Source organism: Xenopus laevis, chromosome 3L (assembly GCF_017654675.1).
Source record: "Xenopus laevis strain J_2021 chromosome 3L, Xenopus_laevis_v10.1, whole genome shotgun sequence".
NCBI lineage: Eukaryota > Metazoa > Chordata > Amphibia > Anura > Pipidae > Xenopus > Xenopus laevis.
In genome coordinates this window covers 47,455,628-47,475,481 of record NC_054375.1, presented here as the reverse complement: position 1 = coordinate 47,475,481, position 19,854 = coordinate 47,455,628, and the positions used below count along the sequence as shown (strand labels likewise).

The window sequence follows — 19,854 nt, the reverse complement described above, 5'->3', positions numbered from 1 at the left end:
TTTTTAAAGGAATTGTTCAGCATAAAAAGAAAAACAGGGTAAATAGATAGGTTGTGCAAAATGAAAAATGTTTCTAATATAGTTAGTTAGCCAAAAATGTAATGTATAAAGGCTGGAGTGACTGGATGTCTAACATAATAGCCAGAACACTACTTACCAGGCAGTAACCAATCAGTGACTTTAGGGGGGGCACATGGGCCATAACTGTTTGAGTTTGCAATTGATTCTTTGCTTTTGAATCTGAGCTGCATGCTAACAGTTATGGCCCATGTGGCCCCCCTTCAAGTCGCAGACTAACTCAGTTAGTGAGAGCTGAAAAGCAGGAAGTTGTATTCTGTTCTGTTAAGACATCCAGTCACTCCAGCCTTTATACATTACATTTTTGGCTAACTAACTATATTAGAAACCTTTTTTTTTTTTTTATCTTGCACAGCCTATTTCCCCAGTTTTTTTTTTTTAAACTGAACTGTTCCTTTAAACTGGTATTCTGATTTGCTTTCTATCAGAAAATGGACAAACTAACATTTTTACATTTTACTCAGCACTCAAGTGGTTAAATTGTATCAGATACAACATCTTTATATAGCTAAGCTCTATCACACAAACAAGCACTTACATGTTCAGCCTCTTGCCTTGTCTTGAACGTTAAAATAACATTTGGTGGAAATTCTTCTTCTTTTAAATCTTCGACATCCCCAAATCTCTACAATTAAAAGATAAAAAGCAAGTGTGTCAAATTTTTCTTTAAGCTGGATTCCAAAAACGTAATAATAAACGTTTGAGCATTTTATCAACACAATAATTAGCCAGCACTTTATTAAAGGACAGGTGAAATTAGAACCACCACCACCACCACCATCAAAATTTGATTTATATAAGGAACTACATGCAAATTCAGTATTATGTAGCAGGATTATCCTTGTATGTTCAATGTTTAGAAGATACAAATTAAATCACGTCATTGATGTAAGTGTGAAATCAATGAGAGGCGAACACACAAATAATTAAACTTACAGCAAAATGATGGAGTAACTCCTCCTTCTCGTTATCATAGAATCCAACAACAGAAATGGTCTTTGGTCGATGATCCACCACCATATGATTTAAGGAACCTCTTCCCCTTGTTCCATGCCCCCTTCCTCTGCCTCTACTTTGGCCAGGTAATGTCTTCCCTCTGCTGGGAGGAAGGATTCCTAGACGAGAAGCCTTAATCAAAAGTTTTGGGAAAAAGGAACCATAAGTCATAAGGGACTATAACTGACAATATTTAACAACACATACAGAACCACCTTTTTTATACCCCAGATGATTGGATAGGACTCAATCATAAGAAATCTGGATAAAAAATAAATATAAATAAATATATTGGGTCCTCCAATGAGCAGAGAAGAACGCATAATTGCAGCTCATTAAATAATTACTATGTTTTCTTGCTTTTTATGGCTCCATACCTCCACTTGTAACTGACTGAGCCTTTTCCTTAACTCTGTTGTATCTTCCCCTGAGGACAATCGCTTGTGGAAGTCCATTTCTGCATCTAATAACTCCTTCTGTGCCTAATAGTAAAAGAAAAAGTTATGTAGAAGATCTTAAACTGAATTAGACACAGAGTAGAATATGCAGAGTATCTTGTTTTGCGCCACCTGGGGGTCAGAGCAATCTTATAAACCCCTTAAGCAAAAATGTTTAATCCAACTGTAGTACACTATATTCAGAAGGCTTTTCTCTCTAAATAATGATTTCAGCAAGACTTCACTAGCTAAATAACAATGAACAGGTAGAGACTGAAAATGCAAAAGTATTTATAGGGCAGTATATCCCCTCTTTAAACAAGAGTTCAATGAATAGGGCTGAACATACTTTCTGCCTATTATTTTAAAGTGATACTGACACTAAAAAACTACATTTTAAAATATGAATGTACATTAAAAGTTACCGATCGGTCATGATGTTTATTGCAGAGAGGTTTGTTTTTGTAAGTAAGTGATAGTTGAAATTTCTAAACCTGACTGTTTTGCCAACCTGACTGTCCCATCTCAGCCTGTCAGTTAAAGTTTCTAATGCGAACGGCCTCTTGCTGCACAAATATGGCAGCCCCCCTCATATAGGAACACAGGGAGTCAGTTAGTTAATGTAAAAGCTTTGGGCAAATACTTTTAGTCAAAATTAGAAGCATGCAAAATCAATTTTGTGGTAGATGTAAAAAAAAAAAAAAGATTTAATTTCTGGTGTCTGTAGCTCTTTAATATATATATAAAAAAAAATCTATTTTCTTGAGCTAAAAAGGGAAACTGAAGATACTCCATGTTTGGCCCTAGTGAGGTAGATAATTAGACCAGTGCACAGATAATCAAACTGCATAATGGACTCCTGCTAACAAAACAGTCACAACAAAAGGTTTATGTATACTGGTAAGCTAGTTATCTAAGGATCAAACATGGTGTAGCTTCAGTTTTCCTGTTTAGATCAAGAAGAAACTCCCACCCTTTGGTGGAAAATGCTAACTATAAGGAAAAATAAAGAAGAAGACCATACAACTAACAGAACTGTTGATCTAAACTATCCTTGCTCTCAATCAAGACTTATAAACACACCCTAGGGAGAAGTATAACTAGTATAAGCAGAATAGAAAGGCCTGGAACTTGTGTCTTGAGAGAAGTCAGACAGAAGCCCTTCTACAGTTACTCCTGAAGGAACCCCAGAATATGTACACTCCTGCAATGGGCTAAGCATCAAATTATATAAGCAAGTGCTGTCTGAGAACTAAGGTCTCAAGAGCCAGATGAGATTTCCAAGAATTCCGGTCATACACTGCACCCTGTGCTTGCATGTATCCTTGAGGAACGGATGCAGTTAGGGAAAGAGATTGACGACACATAAAACAAGCTCTGACAGTGAAGTGCCATTAATATGGTCTTGATTAAGCCATAGCTCTGTCAAGAGTCTCTGTTCCTGCTTGAGCTCTGTCTCGTGCCCTAGGCATGAAGTGAAGGAATGAGATTGAACGAATGTCAACATGGGGGCTAGGACCTTGGGGCGTTTGAAGAGCAATGCGAGAAACTGAAGTGCCTCCCCAAAGAGGGAAAGCAACGGTAGTGATAGGGAGCACTGTGAATGTGTAGGTATGCATGGTCATTCAACTGATGAATGAACGAAACTCCCTAGGCATCAATGCTGCAATCCCTAATCAGATAGCCTGAACGCTGAGCAGAGAGTTTGTTTGAAAGGCTTTGAAATGGTGTAAGTGCTGGACAAATCAGCCCCCCCCCCCCCCCAACAGCATATAACAATAGAAACCGATTTACAGTAGGAGAAGACAGGCAGTACCAAGGACCCACTGTCAGCAAGGCATAAACAGATACCACTCTGAATAACAAAAGCAGTTTTTAGACCCTCCAGAAACTGCAAGAATCATTGTATGGCAATATTTCTTTAACTGGACAATTGTCTTGCCTAACACAACCAATACACACCTCTATCTTGGACTTCACTTTTGATGGACCAGAAAGTGTTTTCAATTCATCTTTAACTTGGGCTATTTTTTTTTCATCAAGTCCCTTCAGTGTTTTCATGATCTCGGTCCTCTCCTCTGCTTTCATTGACTTGTTTTTTTCAAGGCGAGAAATTAACATCTATAACAGGACCAATAATTTTACATGTAACAAGAGCACTGGTAAAACATACATTAACAGCTGTTTATTTAACACACATTGGTTTACAATAATCCAATCAGAAGGTTAGCAGTGGAGCAGTTGCAGTCAATGAATTCTCTGTGGTGGTACAGTAGCTCCATCTACTGGCCACTAAATTGGAACGAGAAATAAACAGTGGCTTCATACTATTAACACTGGCCTGCATGCAACAAATGTATACAAAACGTGCCCGGGACCTGGGGTTATTTGGAACAGGTATATTTCTGTAATTTGGATGTCCGTACCTTAAGTCTGCCAAGAAACCTTTTAAACTTTAAATAAACCCATCAGGCTGTTGTGCCTCCAATAAGGATTATTTATATCTTACTTTGGATCAAGTGCAAGGTACTGTTTTATTATTACAGAAAATATGTTTTTATATTTTGAATTATTTGATGGGAGTCATAGGAAAAATGGAGTCATAGGAGATGACCTTCCTGTAACTGAGATTTCTTGAAAAAGGGTTTCCAGTTAACGAATCCCATACAGATGCTAGAGAACTACAGAGCATACATGGAGGTTTTCAAGAAGTTGGAGATAATCACAGTTGGGCTTTAGCAGATATAACAACAATGCAATATGGTAGTTCTTTGTAATCCAGACTTACCTTTTGACATTCGATTTGCTTTTCTAACATTTCCTGCTTTTTTTTCCTCATGTCTTGCTGCAATTTCAGTGCATCCTGGCAATCAATAGAAATGACGAGGTCAAAGAAAAAAAGTTAATGTTAAATATTAGTAGTCTGCTTTTTTTTTATATAGTTGCTTTAAGGGACATAATGAAAGATAATTTAATTTTTAAACATGCCAATAAACACTACACATTTTAAATAATTTTAAAATTATTTGCAAATGTGTTGAAGGTATTTGTCCATCCTTTGACAAATCCTGAACGGCTGGTTCTGACTATACGTGGGGGTTGGATCCATGCTTGGAGGGGAGCGGAGAAATGCTACATTGTTTCAGTGGTACATGTAGTTAGAACCAGCACTGCAGGGAATAGCAAAGGACAGAAACCCTGCTATTGTGCTTAAATGGTAATTTAAATATATTGGGAAGTTGCTTTTGTTGCATAAACTCTTTTTGTGAAGGTATTGATTCAAGTCATGCACAGACATACAAACCAATATAAGGCACAAAAGAGAGCAAACTGGAAATGCAAAGAAGGCATAGTAGACTATGTTTGGTGGCACTAAATGGGTCAATTATGCAAAATGGTGGTGGTACCTTTTTCTGCAAGTTGTGATTGAAACCAAATAACTATTCATATAGGAGCAAACTGTATTTCTACTTAACATGTAAAGGAAACAAGTACTACAATAAATGCAGAACTGTGCAAAAAGCCTTCCATTAGGAAATAACTATTATCCCAACATTCATGATTTGGCCACACCTCCAAACTAGCAGAAAAACAAAGGGCTGTGCATTAGCCAGACAGTGTTATGGTCTGAGCACAATAGTTGCATATGCTGGGTTACTGCCAAGTCTTTTAATGGTGCCAGCCAACACAATAAGGGCTCTTACCTGCTTCTTCTTAAGAGCATCCTGAGCATCCACAGTTTTCGACCCTACTGCAGGCTTATTTGAAGTCTTTAAGCCTGCAGAACTGTAAACCATTTTTGAAAGACTGGTGGAAGGTGGTGAAATCTGTAACGTAAATAAAACCTGCATTAGGCAAAATTATATACAATTTTTTTAGATAGCCTAAGCTCCCTTTATAACAGCTACTTTAAAGGCATCTGTACATTTATAAAAGGTATAACATTATTTTAGGACAATATTGCTGATCGGTTTCTCCTCCAAGAGAGTTAAGGCACTTTAAATGGACAAGCAGCAATCCATAGGACACAACGTGATAAAACATCATCCTATCCTTAAATAAGCCATAAATCATGAGATTTCACTAATCACAGAGACATGAAGTCCTGCCCACTGTCTTCCGCCTCTATGTACTAACTAGTCCAAGATTCTGGACAGGACTGGCCAATGTCCTGGTTTGATACTCTGTCATTCCTCAACTTCCCTTTAGCCATACACATTTTCTGATGCCAACTGTGTAATCCTAACCCTAATAATAACTTGCCACAACCACCTCTACAAACTTGTCATACCTAGTAAGCACCCATTTTTTTGCTCCATGCAACCTGTCTCTGAAGTTCTATTACTGATACTGTATCCCAAAAAACCTTCCACACTATGTTCCTCCTCTGTTCTGCATCATTGCTGTCTCACCTACTTCTAATACTTGCAATTTTTTATATTGCTGCCTAAAACACAGCCAGAAGCAGCTAGTAATAGAAGAGGCAAAGCTTTATCGGAAACAAATCCTTAAATGTTCTCCCTGCCTGTAGATAGAGATACTATAAAACATAGCAAGTACAGGTGTTCCACTGTATAAGCACAACACAGCAGAAATAGGTTTGCGTTTAGTGACCAATATTTAGGCAGCCACTGAATGTATGTGTTAAAAGAGGTGTACATTCCCATTTAACTTGATCTGAAGAGACACAAACATTTGGGAATTTTTTTTTTATTTTTTTTTACTACATATACAGACCTGATTTTCCTCCCCTGAGTTTGGCTGTTTTGCAGGTAATTTGTTGAGAACGTAGGAACCCTGGTTAATTGCTTTTGGCATCACCTAAAGATTAGAATTAAAATAAAATAAAATAAGCTGAGCACCTTAGGGTAAAAAAAATTCTCTACACTTTTGAGGGTTAGGGTTGTAATATGTACTGGTAGTACATATTAAAGGTATTGTTCACCTTTAAATTAACTTTTAGTATGTGAAAGAGAGGGATATTCTGAGACAATTTGCTTTATATTCAGCAGCTCTCCAGGTTGCAATTTCAGCAATCTGGTTGCTAGGGTTCAAATTCCCCTAGCAATCATGCATTGATTTGAATTACAGACTGGAATATGAAAAGGAGAGGCCTGAATAGAAAGGTGAGTAATAAAAAGGATCAATAACTATTAATGTGTAGCCTTACAGAGCATTTGCTTTTAGATGGGACCTGTGATCCCCATTTGAAAGCGGGAGAGTGTCAGAAGAAGTAGCCAAATAATTAAAAAATAAAATATGTACCGGTAGACCAATTTCAAAGTTGCTAAGTATTGGCCATTCTACAACATACTAAAAGTTAACAGAGAGGTGAACCATCCCTTTAAGGGTATCTTATTTAGGAGGGTTAGATTGGAATGAACACTAAGGGTCTGGCTAGAAACCCACAATGAATCCTGGATTGGGAACATCCGTTACATACAGTAGATGTGTGTATACAAAGTATTTACACAAAAACACAAGTATCTAGTTTTTGTTTTACTTTTTTTTACCCACTAGAGTGGAGTAGAGTGAATTAAATTTTTCTTATAGTTTAGGAAGCAAACAAACCAGAATGTTGTGTCAAGTTTTTGCTCTTTCCTGTTGTAACATTTCTGCAGTGAAAACAGTAACTGTCAGCATTAAGAAGTGTGTGTGTGTTCATCTATTAACGCTGGATTATTTTAATTACTTTACTTTCAATCTGCATTAGCAATAAGGTAAGATATTTGGAAGGTGCTACATAGCTACACAACATGGTGATACAATAATATAATGCACTGACAGGGAGATCATCATGCTGGGGGAGCAGAGCCTGTGTGCTCCTGAGGGGGTTTCTTTCTACTTTTAATAAATCCCACCTGGATTTACAGCTAGAATAACAGCAACCAAGATATGCATAAAGCTGGTTACTCATTTAAACAAACCACAGAGATTCTGTTACTGGAATTCAGTGGAGGTGGGCTAAATCTTAATTCAAACTAAATATCTTTTGCAGGGAGTGTTGTCTTCACTAAAGGAAATATCGGAGGGTTATGGAGGGTGGCGCTAGCCTTTGTAGTAAAAATGTATATGTGCCCAATGTATTCCATAAATTCATAATGCTGTAAAAAGGTAGAAAATGGGAGAAGCTTACAGTGACCACAACCTTCAGCTTTAGATAAACCATTTCATGTGCTAGTAAGAAATATACAAGAGCTACCTTTTGCAGGTGTCCTTGTCCAGCAGGTGCAATAGGTGCCTGGGTTGTTGATGCAGTGTGTGGGGTTAGATGGTGTGTGGAATGTTGCTGTGGCTGAAAATGTTGCTGCTCATTGTTCTCTCTGTGCCAGAGAACCCGGATAAACCTGTTGTTTAGGACGGCCTCTGTGCTAGATATAGCCCTCCTGGCTTCATCATTGGCCAAGTACTGGATCAGAGCTCCTTCTGGATCTCCTTGAAATGCAACCTGATGTGAAAACAATGCATAAACTTACAAACGCATATATGATGAATGGCATAATCAAAAATCTTTCCTTCTATACATAACACTACAATAAACTCATATAGGTTGAAATAGATATTGTGTCTTACAGTAAAACCCTTTTCTCGTATGGCCTCGGGGGACACAGGAACCATAGAGTTAAGCTCCTCCCTCCAGGAGGCAGGACACAGATAGCAAAAAGAGTTTGGCTCCTTCTCCTCTCCCCTCTATAGCCCTCCTGCTTAACTCCCACAGCTCAGTTTTTCAGTGTCCTGCATCCAAGGAGGTAGGGCTTGGCCTCTAGGAGGCCCCACACACGGATTCTACGGTCAGCGCTTAGCATTGACACCCGGGGTCAGAGTCCGGAGTCAGGTAAAATCCTGTACTAGAGTTTCTGTCCCGTCCTCCAGAACGCTTCTACCTCTCAAGGGTGCCTCCAAGGAATCCAAAGAGGGAGGCATTCTTCACGGTGGTATCAGGGCTACTCCATGCTGGGGTCATCATACAGGTACCAGAAGACCAACTATTCCAGGGCTTCTACTCAAATTTATTTGTAGTTCCCAAGAAAGATGGGTCATTTGGTCCAGTATTGGATCTCAAGGGCCTGAACAAGTTCATCAAATACCGTTGATTCTGCATGGAGACCATTCGTTCCGTGATACGATCTCTTGGCATCCCTGGACATCCAAGATGCATACTTACATGTCACCATTTGGCCAGGACACCACAGATTCCTACGTTTTGCTTTTCTCCAGCGACACTACCAATTTGTGGCCCTCTCTTTTGGCCATTCTTCGGCTCTGAAGGTGTTCACCAAGATCATGGCTGCATTGACGGCGGTGCTGCGTCTTCAGGGCATTTCCATCATGCCGTACCTAGACGACATTTTGGTGAAGACGGCATCCCTGCAGGAAACCCAGGAACATCTAGTGATTACCATCAGAACGTTGGAACAATTCGGGTGGTTGATCAACAGGAAGAAATCATCCCTCCTTCCTTCCCAGGTCATGCAGTTCTTGGGGCTGATTCTAAACACATGCTCACAGAGAGTGGTCTTGCCACAGGAGAAGCAGGAGAAGATGCGACGATTCGCTCAACAGCTCCAGTCCGGTTTGCCATGCAGGTCCTTGGACACATGGCAGCAACCATGGAGGCAGTACCCGTTGCGCAGTTTCATCTACGGCCTCTGCAACTGTGCATCCTACGGAATTGGCGGAAGTCTTCACTGGATCAGAGGTTCACACTGGATCAGGCTGCACTGCGGTCCATACAGTGGTGGTTGAACCCTCTACATCTGGCCAGGGGGCTGAGGTGGGGAGAGACTCAGTGGACGATTCTCACCACCGACGCTAGCCTGACCGGATGGGGGGCAAGGTTCGCGCAAAGGTCAGCCCAGGGAAGATGGTCTCCCGAGGAGTCCAAGCTACCCATAAACATTCTGGAACTCCGAGCAATCTATCTCGCTCTGCGACAGTGGGAGAATCTTCTGACAAATCTCTTCCTGCGAGTACAGACGTGGTCGCATACATAAATCACGATGGGGGAACCCGCAGCACAGCAGCCTGGTTGGAAGCAGAGAGAATCGTCTTTTGGGCGGAGGCTCGAGTATCAAGAGATATCTGCGGTATACATCCCAGGCGGTATAAATCCCAGGCATCCAAAACTGGGAAGTCGTCATCGTCCAGACCCGGGAGAATGGGAACTTCTCCTGGAAGTGTTCAACATGATAGCGCACAGGTGGGGCAGCCGGAAGTCGATCTCATGGCGTCTCGTTTCAACAAGAAAACTCTAAGGTTCGAGTTCCAAGGAAGTTTCGTCAGGAGAATCTGCGGTTGATCGTAGTGGACCCCTTCTGGCCCCAGAGAGCGTGGTTCACGGACCTCATAACACTCTCCGCCGGAAATTGGTTTCATCTGCCGAGATGTCCAGACATACCCCAGGGTCCCATATTACATCACAATCAGGACATACTAACTTTGACGGCATGGCTGTTCAGACCGCTATCCTGAGGGGAAAGGGGTTGCCAGACACAGTGATCGACACGATGATCAAGGTAAGAAAGCGGTCATAGGCCTCGGCTTATTATTGAGTGTGGAAGGCACATGCGTCCTGGTGCGATTTCAAGGGAGTTCCCTTTGACCAGTTCGATATCTCTCGAGTCCTTCTGTTCTTACGGAGGGGTCTTGAAGGGGGATTAAAGGTAGCATCCTTGAAGGTGCAAATTTCAGCCTTGTCAGTACTTTTCCAGGAACGACTGCCATTAAAGAGATACTGACACCTTTTTTTTACATCTATTATAATATTGGCTTTGCAAGCTACTTCTAACTTTGCCATAAAGTATTTGCATGATGCTTTTACATTACCTGTCTGATCCCCCATGTTCCTGTATGAGGGGGCTGCCATATTTGTGCAGCAGGAGTCCGTTAGCATTAGAAACTGTAACTAACAGGCTGAGATGGGACAGTCAGGTTGGCAAAGTCAGAGTGTCAGGCTTAGGAACTTCAACTAACAATTATATACAAAAACAAACCTCTCAGCAACAAATGATCAACATATAGGTAACATTTAATGTACATTCATATGCTAAAATTCATTGTTTAGTGTCAGTATCACTTTAAGGGACAATGTTCGCATTTTCATTCAGGGAGCTGCCCATGTGGCACCTCCCCGCAGAAGACCAGTTCCAACATGGGACCTCAATTTGGTGCTCAGATCTCTTCAAGATCCTCCGTTTGAGCCTCTCGGTTCAGTAGACCTCCCAATTTTGACTTGGAAGGTAGTCTTCCTGATGGCCATTGCATCAGCCAGGAGAGTTTTCGGAATTGAGTGCACTCTCCATATCTCCACCACTCATGGTCTTCCACCAAGACAAGGTGGTGTTACGGACGGTACCTTCCTTCCTTCCTAAGGTGGTGTCTTCCTTCCACGTCAACCAACCTATTGTGGTGCCATTGTTTTGCCCGGAACCAAGGAATGAGAAGGAGAGCCGTCTTCATTCCCTGGATGTTGTCAGGGCTTTGTCAACATATGTGAAGAGAACTTCTTCCTTACGAATCACTGTTCATGATTCCCTCAGGTCCTCGGATGGGGACAGCAGCGTCCAAGGCTACTCTGTCAAGGTGGATCAGAGAGGCAATTCGTCAGGCATACTTAGCCGCCCACAAGACTCCCCCAGAGGGGATCAGAGCTCACTTGACTAGGGCATTAAGCACCTCTTGGGCATGGAGGAATGATGCTTCCGCTGATCAGCTGTGCAGAGCTGCCACATGGTCCTCCATCCACACATTCACAAGATTCTATAGTTTTGATACCTATTCCTCTGCCGAAGCGTGTTTTGGCAGGAAGGTCCTGTAATCAGTCATCTCGTTCAGACTGAAGCAGGCAGTTGGTCTTTGTTTCTTCCCTCCCTAAAATATGGGATTGGGACTGCTTTGGTAGGTCCCTATGGTTCCTGTGTCCCCCGAGGCAGTAAGAGCAAAGGAGATTTTTAGTATAACTTACCGCCTCCTGGAGGGAGGAGCTTAACCCTATGGTTCCTGTGTCCCCCGAGCGCCTAGAGCGAAAGATTTAACGGTAAGTTATACTAAAAATCTCATATTCTTCTTGAGGACACAGAAGACTGGGATTCATTTATAAGTGCTCAGCTAGGTTAGGTTTGGCTACAAATGGGGGGGGGGGGAAGGTTTTGTATATGGAGAAGGCTTAGGCCTCTCCCTCATAGCCATTGCTGGTGGTAGCCATCTAAGTGCATAAAAACCCAGTTTTTATGAAGATAATGTCAGAGAAATGATATCTCTCTTATTTCAGCTTCTGCATTCTTTATAGATTTCCAACGGTAAAACCTTGTAATGAAATGTGTTACACAATGGCTATTCTCTTCCTTCCATTCCTTCCTGCCCGAGTATAAAAAGCCTCAGTCTTACTGAATATGATGATCAGAGCATGAAAGCAGGAAAACAAGTTAAAAAAAATTAAAATGCAATCACACAAAACAGAGCTGGAGCAATTTCCTCTTCAATGCTAGGAATTTTATCATCTAGTCTAGGTAATGGTACAAAGGGTGCTTAATCTGCCAGCCAATAGAAAACAATTGTAGGCCAAATGTCCCTTAGGGAAAGGGCACACAATGTATATCAAACTCTTCTCTCCGCTGGCAGTTTTTGGCCTGCCTGCAGCTACACAATGCAGAGAGCAGATTAGCCCAAAAAGGTCTGCTTACGCATTTTTTTGGGGGGGCGATCCCCGCTCCATGTAACGGTGTCCGATATTGAAGCTACAGGAAGCTGCCAATTACATTAGAACTGCTTCTGATTAAAAACTGCAGACGGAAAAAAGCATTTGATACACAATATGTACCCCTTGCTCTTAGGTTGTTGAATGAGGATTGTCCTGGCTTAAGCCACACTGAGTGGTGTCATAAAAAGATCAAATTGAATAGGTACAATGACCCTGGAGAGGTCTTCATTTAAGAGCTGAAAGGCATTCTTCTCACTGGAATTCATTAGTTTACTAAAAAGAACACAGTTATGTATAATTTACTACTCACCTGAATATTAACTATAGTACCAAATTTGCTAAAGTGCTCATTCAGTTTGGTTATATTATTCAGGTCCTGAGGAATTTTCCGGACTTCAAGTTTTGTATTAGTGTACTGGATCTTTTTCACAAATCCGGTTTTATTATGGTTGTTGTTTCCTTGCCTGAAAACGCAGAGGTAAAAAGGACATTGTGAAGTCAATATATGGTCTAGTTTCCTGTGTTCAAGGACAGAGTTAAAGGAAAACTAGACTTTCAGGAGTAACACTTAACCAACAGATAATTTATATCCAATGTTAAAGAATCATACTATTCAAGTTTATTTAGTTGAAACAGTGGGGTGTTTTATGCAATATATTTTTAAAGACCATTAAATGTATAGTTTCCCTCTAAACTAACTGTAAATAAAAAAAAAAAATGGAATCCAACATTAATAGTGCATAATAATCTAAAGCTGGCCATACACAGCCAGATGTAAGATGCCGATTTGGCCCCTTTAGACAGAGACTGCAGCTTACCAGCCCGTGTATGGGCCCTCTGACTTACTCTTTGACAAATATGTGGCTGATTTTCGCTCAAATATCTATCAGACAGGTTTTAAAATACCATTGGTGAGGACCACATTACTGTATCATTGTGGTCCTCTGCCTACGGCCTGAAGCTATCTCTGTTATTATCCAATGATTGGAACAGCCAACCTGACCTAGCACATAGGTGGCTGAACCAGCAAAGATCAAACTTGCCAAATGAGTATAAGGACAGTTTTAGGCAATTTTTACTCAGCCTCTAAGATTTTATCCCTTAAAGATAGAACAAGGTAAATCCTCTGTTGGAATGCAACTTTCATGCAGAAAATAAAACAAGAACAGTTACAGCAAGATCATTGGCATTGTCACTTCACTGTGTGAGGCAATTCGGGTGACTATAGAAAACGCATCGCCACATGTGCATTAGCGCAGGTGACTTTTCATTGTAGCCTATGGGAAAAAACGCTGAGGCAGTTCGTGGAGATAGTCACTCAGAAGACGAGGCGATTAGTGGCCAGACGACAAAATCTCCCCATATCTCCTCGAGTGAACTAACCCATAGGGATCTGGTAACCCTAGGCCAGACTGTTGCCAATCCTAATAGTCTATGAACTTCCTATATTCAGGTACTTATAGGGTTGCTGACTCTTTTGAGCCAAAAGCCTGGTTAGCAAATATCTCAAAACTGCTAAGAATAGAAAATACTGTACATGCAAAGTGCTTAGAGAAACAATCTAAGTCCATTGTTTTGTTTACATTGTTTGTTTACATGTTAGAAGAATACTCATAGTAATGTTACAGCATTTTGTTTTTGTTTACAGTTCCTTTAAAATAAAAGAAGACAGACTTATCCTTACAACACCTGACGCCAAACGGCCTTGTCTGTGTGCAGTCATGCATTGTTTTACTACTTGTTGCCTTAGGGAAGTATTGCTACATGGTCTAAGTATTTAGATTTGAAAGTTAATGGAATATGAATTTGTATGTATGTAACCCTATGTACAGAAATTATAACCTTATCATTACCAATGCATCATAAGATTATGATAGCAGCTATTTAATTCTAGACCAGCAATAAAACATATGTTTCAACAGAAATCTGTTACTGAAATTCCAATAGTCATAGCAACAGCCAGCTTACTTGTCCATCCATGGTTTCTTTGCGAAGGGGCCGTCCATGTTGCTTAAAGTTCGTTTTCGATCAGGTTCTACAACTACTCTGTTGTTATTTACAGGACCTGTATTTGAAGGAGGAGGTTCCGTCTGGATCACAATATTAGCACCTAAATGGAAAGAAGGGGAGTTGTTACTAAAAGATTTTAACAATTCAGCTCAATACACTTGATGTGCGCACAAAGTACAAAAAAAAAAAAAAAAAAAAAGGTTACATATGTCTGTAAAATCTGAATTAAACATTTGATGAAACTGCTGAATCGGTCACATTCTTTAGTCCACAAGGCCCAAATACCCTGGCTTATAAAAACCAATTAAGTCTTCATATATTGGTGCCTTGCTGCATGGCTAATGTCGAAATTATATCTATAAAGATATTGTGCAGTTAGATTCGTATACCAGCACTATTTAATGGGTAGGTAAGATATATTTTAATATTGAATGGGCTTGGGGAGCTTAGACAAGGGTTATCATTTGCTTTTGTTTACACCCAAAGTGTCCAAAGTCTTTTGTCATACTGGAGAGCCTGTCAAGAAGTTTTCTCTTTATAAAACAGTATCATTTGCAATCATTGTAGCTTAAACATGCAAGTTTAGAAAACCCTATTCGGCACTTGGGCTAGAAAAAAATCCGCTAAATGCTAAGGCTTGCTTGCCAAAGGTTATGCTTATTCCTATGGGTGCACTGCTTGTTAGTTTTTGAGAAGCTTTCAAGACACCTGTTCCTTGAACCTGCAACAAAACTAGCTGTGCGTCTCTTTCCAAGACGGATTTCTTTTTGATAGAGGTTAATCTTTATTGCTATTCGCACACAGTAAAATGAATCTTCTTCCCTGCCTGAGACTCCTTAACTTCAGACAATACACGAGAAGCCACTTACCTCTTGGTGCCGTATCCATGTCACAAGAGGTTAAACCAATTAAATTCGACCTTTGTGTGGGCTGTCTCTGTATGAATGTCCTGTACCCAGGTCTACTAGTGTTTGTAAGACTAGGAGCTTCAGGATTGTAGCCATCGGGCTCATATGTGTCTGTAGGAGATATAAGAATAGATCAGCAACTTTTATGCACTGTTGTATCTGGAGTTTTGCTAACTACAAACAAATACATTTTATGGAAACATAAGCTTTCAGGTAAGGCATGAAATATATGGTGCCAACAACAGAATACCAAAGATTAGTACACATAGCAAAGGATTAGAAATGGTGTGGTTTCTGAGATACTAGGGCAGATTGCAGCCTACCGCAATTCGGACGTTACTTTTTTTTACCCAAACTTCACATGCTTATAAAAGGTAACACTTAAAGCAGGTGAGACTTTTACACATTTATCGGGGCGCCTCAGCATACATATATAGAATACAACATATAATAAGTACGGAAATTGAATACATTTAATAGAAATCAAATTCTCTAAATCAATCTAACCATCAGTATTTAGATCTGAGAGAGAACCTGCAAACCTAAAAATGCTACAAATTTTAAATTAATGCAGAGGAGAGATGGGATAATTAAACTCACGTTCTGATACAGAGTACAGTAGATTCGGAGGAGGGATTGGCGGAGGCAGACCTCCTACTATTGGTGCAAGGCTGGGTATGCTACTTGTTGCGGGTCGATCCCGGTTGTTTAGAAGACCTGAATGTGGTAATGGTAGACCTGAAAATTTGAAAGAGTGAGATTGCATTACAGGAAAACATTTCAATGACATACCAACAAATACAAAAAGATAGATATATTTATAAACAATAAGGTCAGCTTTTCAACTGTGATTTTGTGGGTGTGATATGGTTGCATTCTAAAAGAAGAACTAAAGTGGTAGGCTATAAATGTTGTACATCAGCTTATATTAAAGACGAACCTCATTTTCTACTTGTAAATGTGCAATGACACCTAAGATTAGCTTCTCAACAGCTGCTCAGAGCCCACTGAGCATGTGAGTGTCGCAGACACTTTCCAAAATGGTGACCCCCTGTGATAAGTTTGAAGTCCTGGATCATTTCTGCTATTGAGAAGCTGAAACTTTAGGCTGGTGCAAAAAGTTCATTATATAAAATATGGCATTTTTAGCCATTCATTATAAGGCTTTAAGTTATGTTATAACTAATTAAACTATAACCAAATTATTATGATGCTTCTGGATTTATTAATTTTTGCTTTGACTACACAGAAAACAGCAGCACAGAGCATGTGCAGTGAATGAGCAGAAAAGAAGATGTGAAGCTACTGGGACATTTTTGGAAACACAGACCATCCCTAAGGGCTGTGGTTGCCTTGGGCTGGTACAGAAGCTCAAAACATCTACATCTACAACATTTCTAGCTACTTCTTTAGTTAGGCTTTACTTCTCCTTTAAAGGCACACTTACTCCATATGCCATTTTGTTCCCATATGTAAGTGGGATGTGACAGTGTAAAGCATTCAAAAATAGCAAAAACAGCAAAGGGCAGACAAAATAATTTTTTTCTGCAGCAGAGGTTTTCACTTGTGCTGTGCACATTAAAAGCAAAATGGGCATTTTAAGCCTTATTACAAAATACAATATACAGTGATGTACAATAGATGTTTAGTAGAAGCCATTTACTTGGTGCAGGCAGAACAACTGAAGGAGGAGGCTGGCTGTGTGGCCTTAGGACTGGCATTCTCATGTTATGAGCAGGGCCAGGGATAGGGGGGAGCAAGATTCCGGGTGGTGGGAGTCCAGGCGGTGGAGGGAAAGGGATCATACTGGGCAAAGACACGTCATCAACGACCAAAGGGTCATTGCCATGGTCAAACTGGCACAGATCCCCAAGGACACAAAATCCTCTTTCTGTTGAGAGAAAAATATTGGAAAATTAAAAATTCCGATCTGCAGATTTGAATGCAAATTGTATAAAAGGAAATACACATTCAGCCCCTAGCCCTTAACCAGTTAATCCTGCAGTGTCATGTACATAGCTGCACTTTATTCCACTACAAAGAGCAGAGTATTTACAGGACTAAAACAAAATCAAAACTATGGCACTGAAGGAGAATGCTATCCAGGCACTTAAAAAAGACAGTGTGTAAGGGGTTAAGTATAGACTCTTACCGTCGTAATCCCGGCAGCGTCGTTTAGGGGGTGGGTTTCTGATGAAGGAGTTAGGAGGGTTATGGTTGTTATAGTAATGAGACCAGATCTCTGTGGTGCTCTCAGGGTGGTGAGCAGGTGCAATGACTGTTACAGTGCTGGGGATAGCCTGCCCACCAGAGGAATACTGTTGCTCCACGGAGATACTGCTGATGCTGTTTGACTGCGAGGATGGGGTATATGCAGCCTCTAGCTCCGCTCGTTCAGGTTCAAACTTCTGCCAATCACGGTGCTCTGTGGAAAGACAAACAAAAATTTTGAACAGAAACCTTTATTCACGATTTTTAAGATTTTCATCAATGTAAAAGATTTACAATCTCAGAATAGAGGATTAAATGGCAATATTAAAGGGGTTGTTCATCTTTAAATATGCCTTCTTCTTCTGACTCTTTCCAGCTTTCAAATGGCTCTACAAATAAAATGCGCTGTAAGGCTATAAATCTATTGTTATTGCTACTTGTTATTAATCATCTTTTTATTCAGGCCTTTCCTGTTCATATTTCAGTCTTATTCTAATCTATTCTGGTTGCTAGGGTAATTTGGAACCCTAGCAAACAGATTGCTGAAATGGCAGACTGCAGAGTTGCTGAATAAAAAGCTAAATAACTCAAGAACCACAAATAATAAAAAATGAAAACCCTTAAACTATGGCTTCAACTTCAAGTCACATTCAGCTGCCTGTATTAAACCTGTGCAAGGTAGTTTAAAATATAGCTGTAAGTAAACAACATAAATGAATGTTTCAACTACTGCTATCACTGTCATGCCCAGGATCTGCTGTTCTGTGGATTATGCTCTCTTTAAAAAAAAAATCAACTTTCGATTTGTTATTTTAAATGCATTACAGAGTCCTTGCCATCAAAAAAAACTCAATGCATTTAGAAAAGTATTTAGGTGAACTTTAGTTTTCAAAAAAAAATAAACAAGTGCAAAGTTAACATCTGTCTACTAAATAAAAGTTAATTTAGGTGGACTTCAGTTTTAAATTAACCTGTAAATATATTCTCTTATATTAGGCCAACAACTGTGAGTAAATATCTAACTTGTTTAAGATTTGCGGTTTTGTAAAGACATTTGTCATCAATACGTTTTATAAACCCTAAAATAAGTCTTAAAATGTTTCTCACGTTAGAAAAGAATGACTGGAAGAGCACAACACATTAACCAAAACAGTAGTTGCCCCTCTTCCCAAATATGAGCTTCATGACTTCTAGGTATAATCTCAGCATGCACCCTGCTCATTACAGACATTTTTTCCCCAATATGCATATTTGATTCCCACGCCATACTGAATTCAGGCCTAGAAACAGAAATAAATGATCCATCTATACACCTGCAACTATTGCAGCATTAACACAATATTCACATTGGTTCCCAAAAGCAAAATACATTACTTCTCCATGCAACCACTTGGGTGACTTGATTCATCTGCACATATGTCCAGCCGCAGCTGTTATACCAGTCTTCCATTTGACATCTGAATACAGAAGGGGTCTACTAAATGGCAACCGGGGGAACAAATGCCACTTAGTTATTTATGTGCTGGCACAGACAGAACTGCATGCTTCTTAAAATCAGCCACGGAGAATATGAAATAAAAACACACCTAAGAAAATGCACACATTCACTGGAATACACAAGTGAATAAATTAGGCGAACAGGGTTATATTTGGCCAAACTCCCTGAGCTGAATCTCTGCGGTTAATTTCTCTATAACGACAAGACCTCCAGCTTCTTCTGCTTAGATACGATACACAAGTACACATACAAGTAAAGGATGTTTACGGAGAGAAGATGCTTTTTCTCCTTAAAGGAAAACTATACCCCAAAAATGAATACTTAAGCAACAGATAGTTTATATCAAATAAGGTGGCATATTAAAGAATCTTATGAAACTGAAAATAGATTTAAGTAAATCTTGCACTTTTACATCTATTGCCTTCAACCACCATTTTGTGATGGTTTATGTGCTGCCTCAGAGATCACCTGACCAGAAATACTGCAACTCTAACAGGAAGAAGTGTTGAAGCAAAAGACTAAATTGGCTCATGTGACCTAACAAGTATAGTTTGTTGGTATGTTTGTGTGCACAGAGAATCATACAATCCCAGGGGGCGGCCCTTATTTTTTAAAATGGCAGTTTTCTATTTATGATTACCCAATGTCACATACTACTAGAAAAGTAGTATATTATTATGAAAATGGTTTATTTACATGAAGCAGGGTTTTACATATAAGCTGTTTTATGCAATATCTTTTAATAGAGACCTACATTGTTTCGGGGGTATAGTTTTCCTTTAAAGGGGTTGTTCATCTTTGAGTTAACTTTTAGTATGATGTAAAGAGTAATATTCTGAGACAGTTGGCTTTCATTTTTTTTTTTATTTGTGGTTTTTGATAAGATAAGTAATAAAAAGCAGCAACAACAATAAATATGTAGCCTTAAAGGGCATTTGTTTTTTAGATGGAGTCAGCAACGCCCATTTGAATGCTGGAAAGATTCAGAAGAAGGCTAATAATTTAAAAACTATAGAA

General features: G+C 39.8%; 1 protein-coding gene across 2 annotated transcripts in view; it reads right to left on the bottom strand.

The window, feature by feature from the left end:
* rbm27.L (RNA binding motif protein 27 L homeolog) overlaps nucleotides 1-19,854 on the bottom strand; it is a 38,420-nt gene that overhangs the window by 2,129 nt on the left and 16,437 nt on the right. Inside the window, exons 6-19 of one of the 2 annotated variants that reach the window (XM_018252144.2) lie at nucleotides 17,281-17,553; nucleotides 16,792-17,019; nucleotides 15,729-15,866; nucleotides 15,090-15,239; nucleotides 14,179-14,320; nucleotides 12,521-12,674; nucleotides 7,714-7,959; nucleotides 6,249-6,332; nucleotides 5,216-5,338; nucleotides 4,300-4,374; nucleotides 3,474-3,632; nucleotides 1,452-1,556; nucleotides 1,015-1,206; nucleotides 617-703 (exon numbers count right to left, since the gene is read on the bottom strand). In XM_018252144.2, the coding sequence (XP_018107633.1) occupies nucleotides 617-703; nucleotides 1,015-1,206; nucleotides 1,452-1,556; nucleotides 3,474-3,632; nucleotides 4,300-4,374; nucleotides 5,216-5,338; nucleotides 6,249-6,332; nucleotides 7,714-7,959; nucleotides 12,521-12,674; nucleotides 14,179-14,320; nucleotides 15,090-15,239; nucleotides 15,729-15,866; nucleotides 16,792-17,019; nucleotides 17,281-17,553 (2,156 nt within the window). The remainder of the gene's footprint in view (nucleotides 1-616; nucleotides 704-1,014; nucleotides 1,207-1,451; nucleotides 1,557-3,473; nucleotides 3,633-4,299; nucleotides 4,375-5,215; nucleotides 5,339-6,248; nucleotides 6,333-7,713; nucleotides 7,960-12,520; nucleotides 12,675-14,178; nucleotides 14,321-15,089; nucleotides 15,240-15,728; nucleotides 15,867-16,791; nucleotides 17,020-17,280; nucleotides 17,554-19,854) is intronic. The other variant, XM_018252145.2, reaches the window with a different exon arrangement.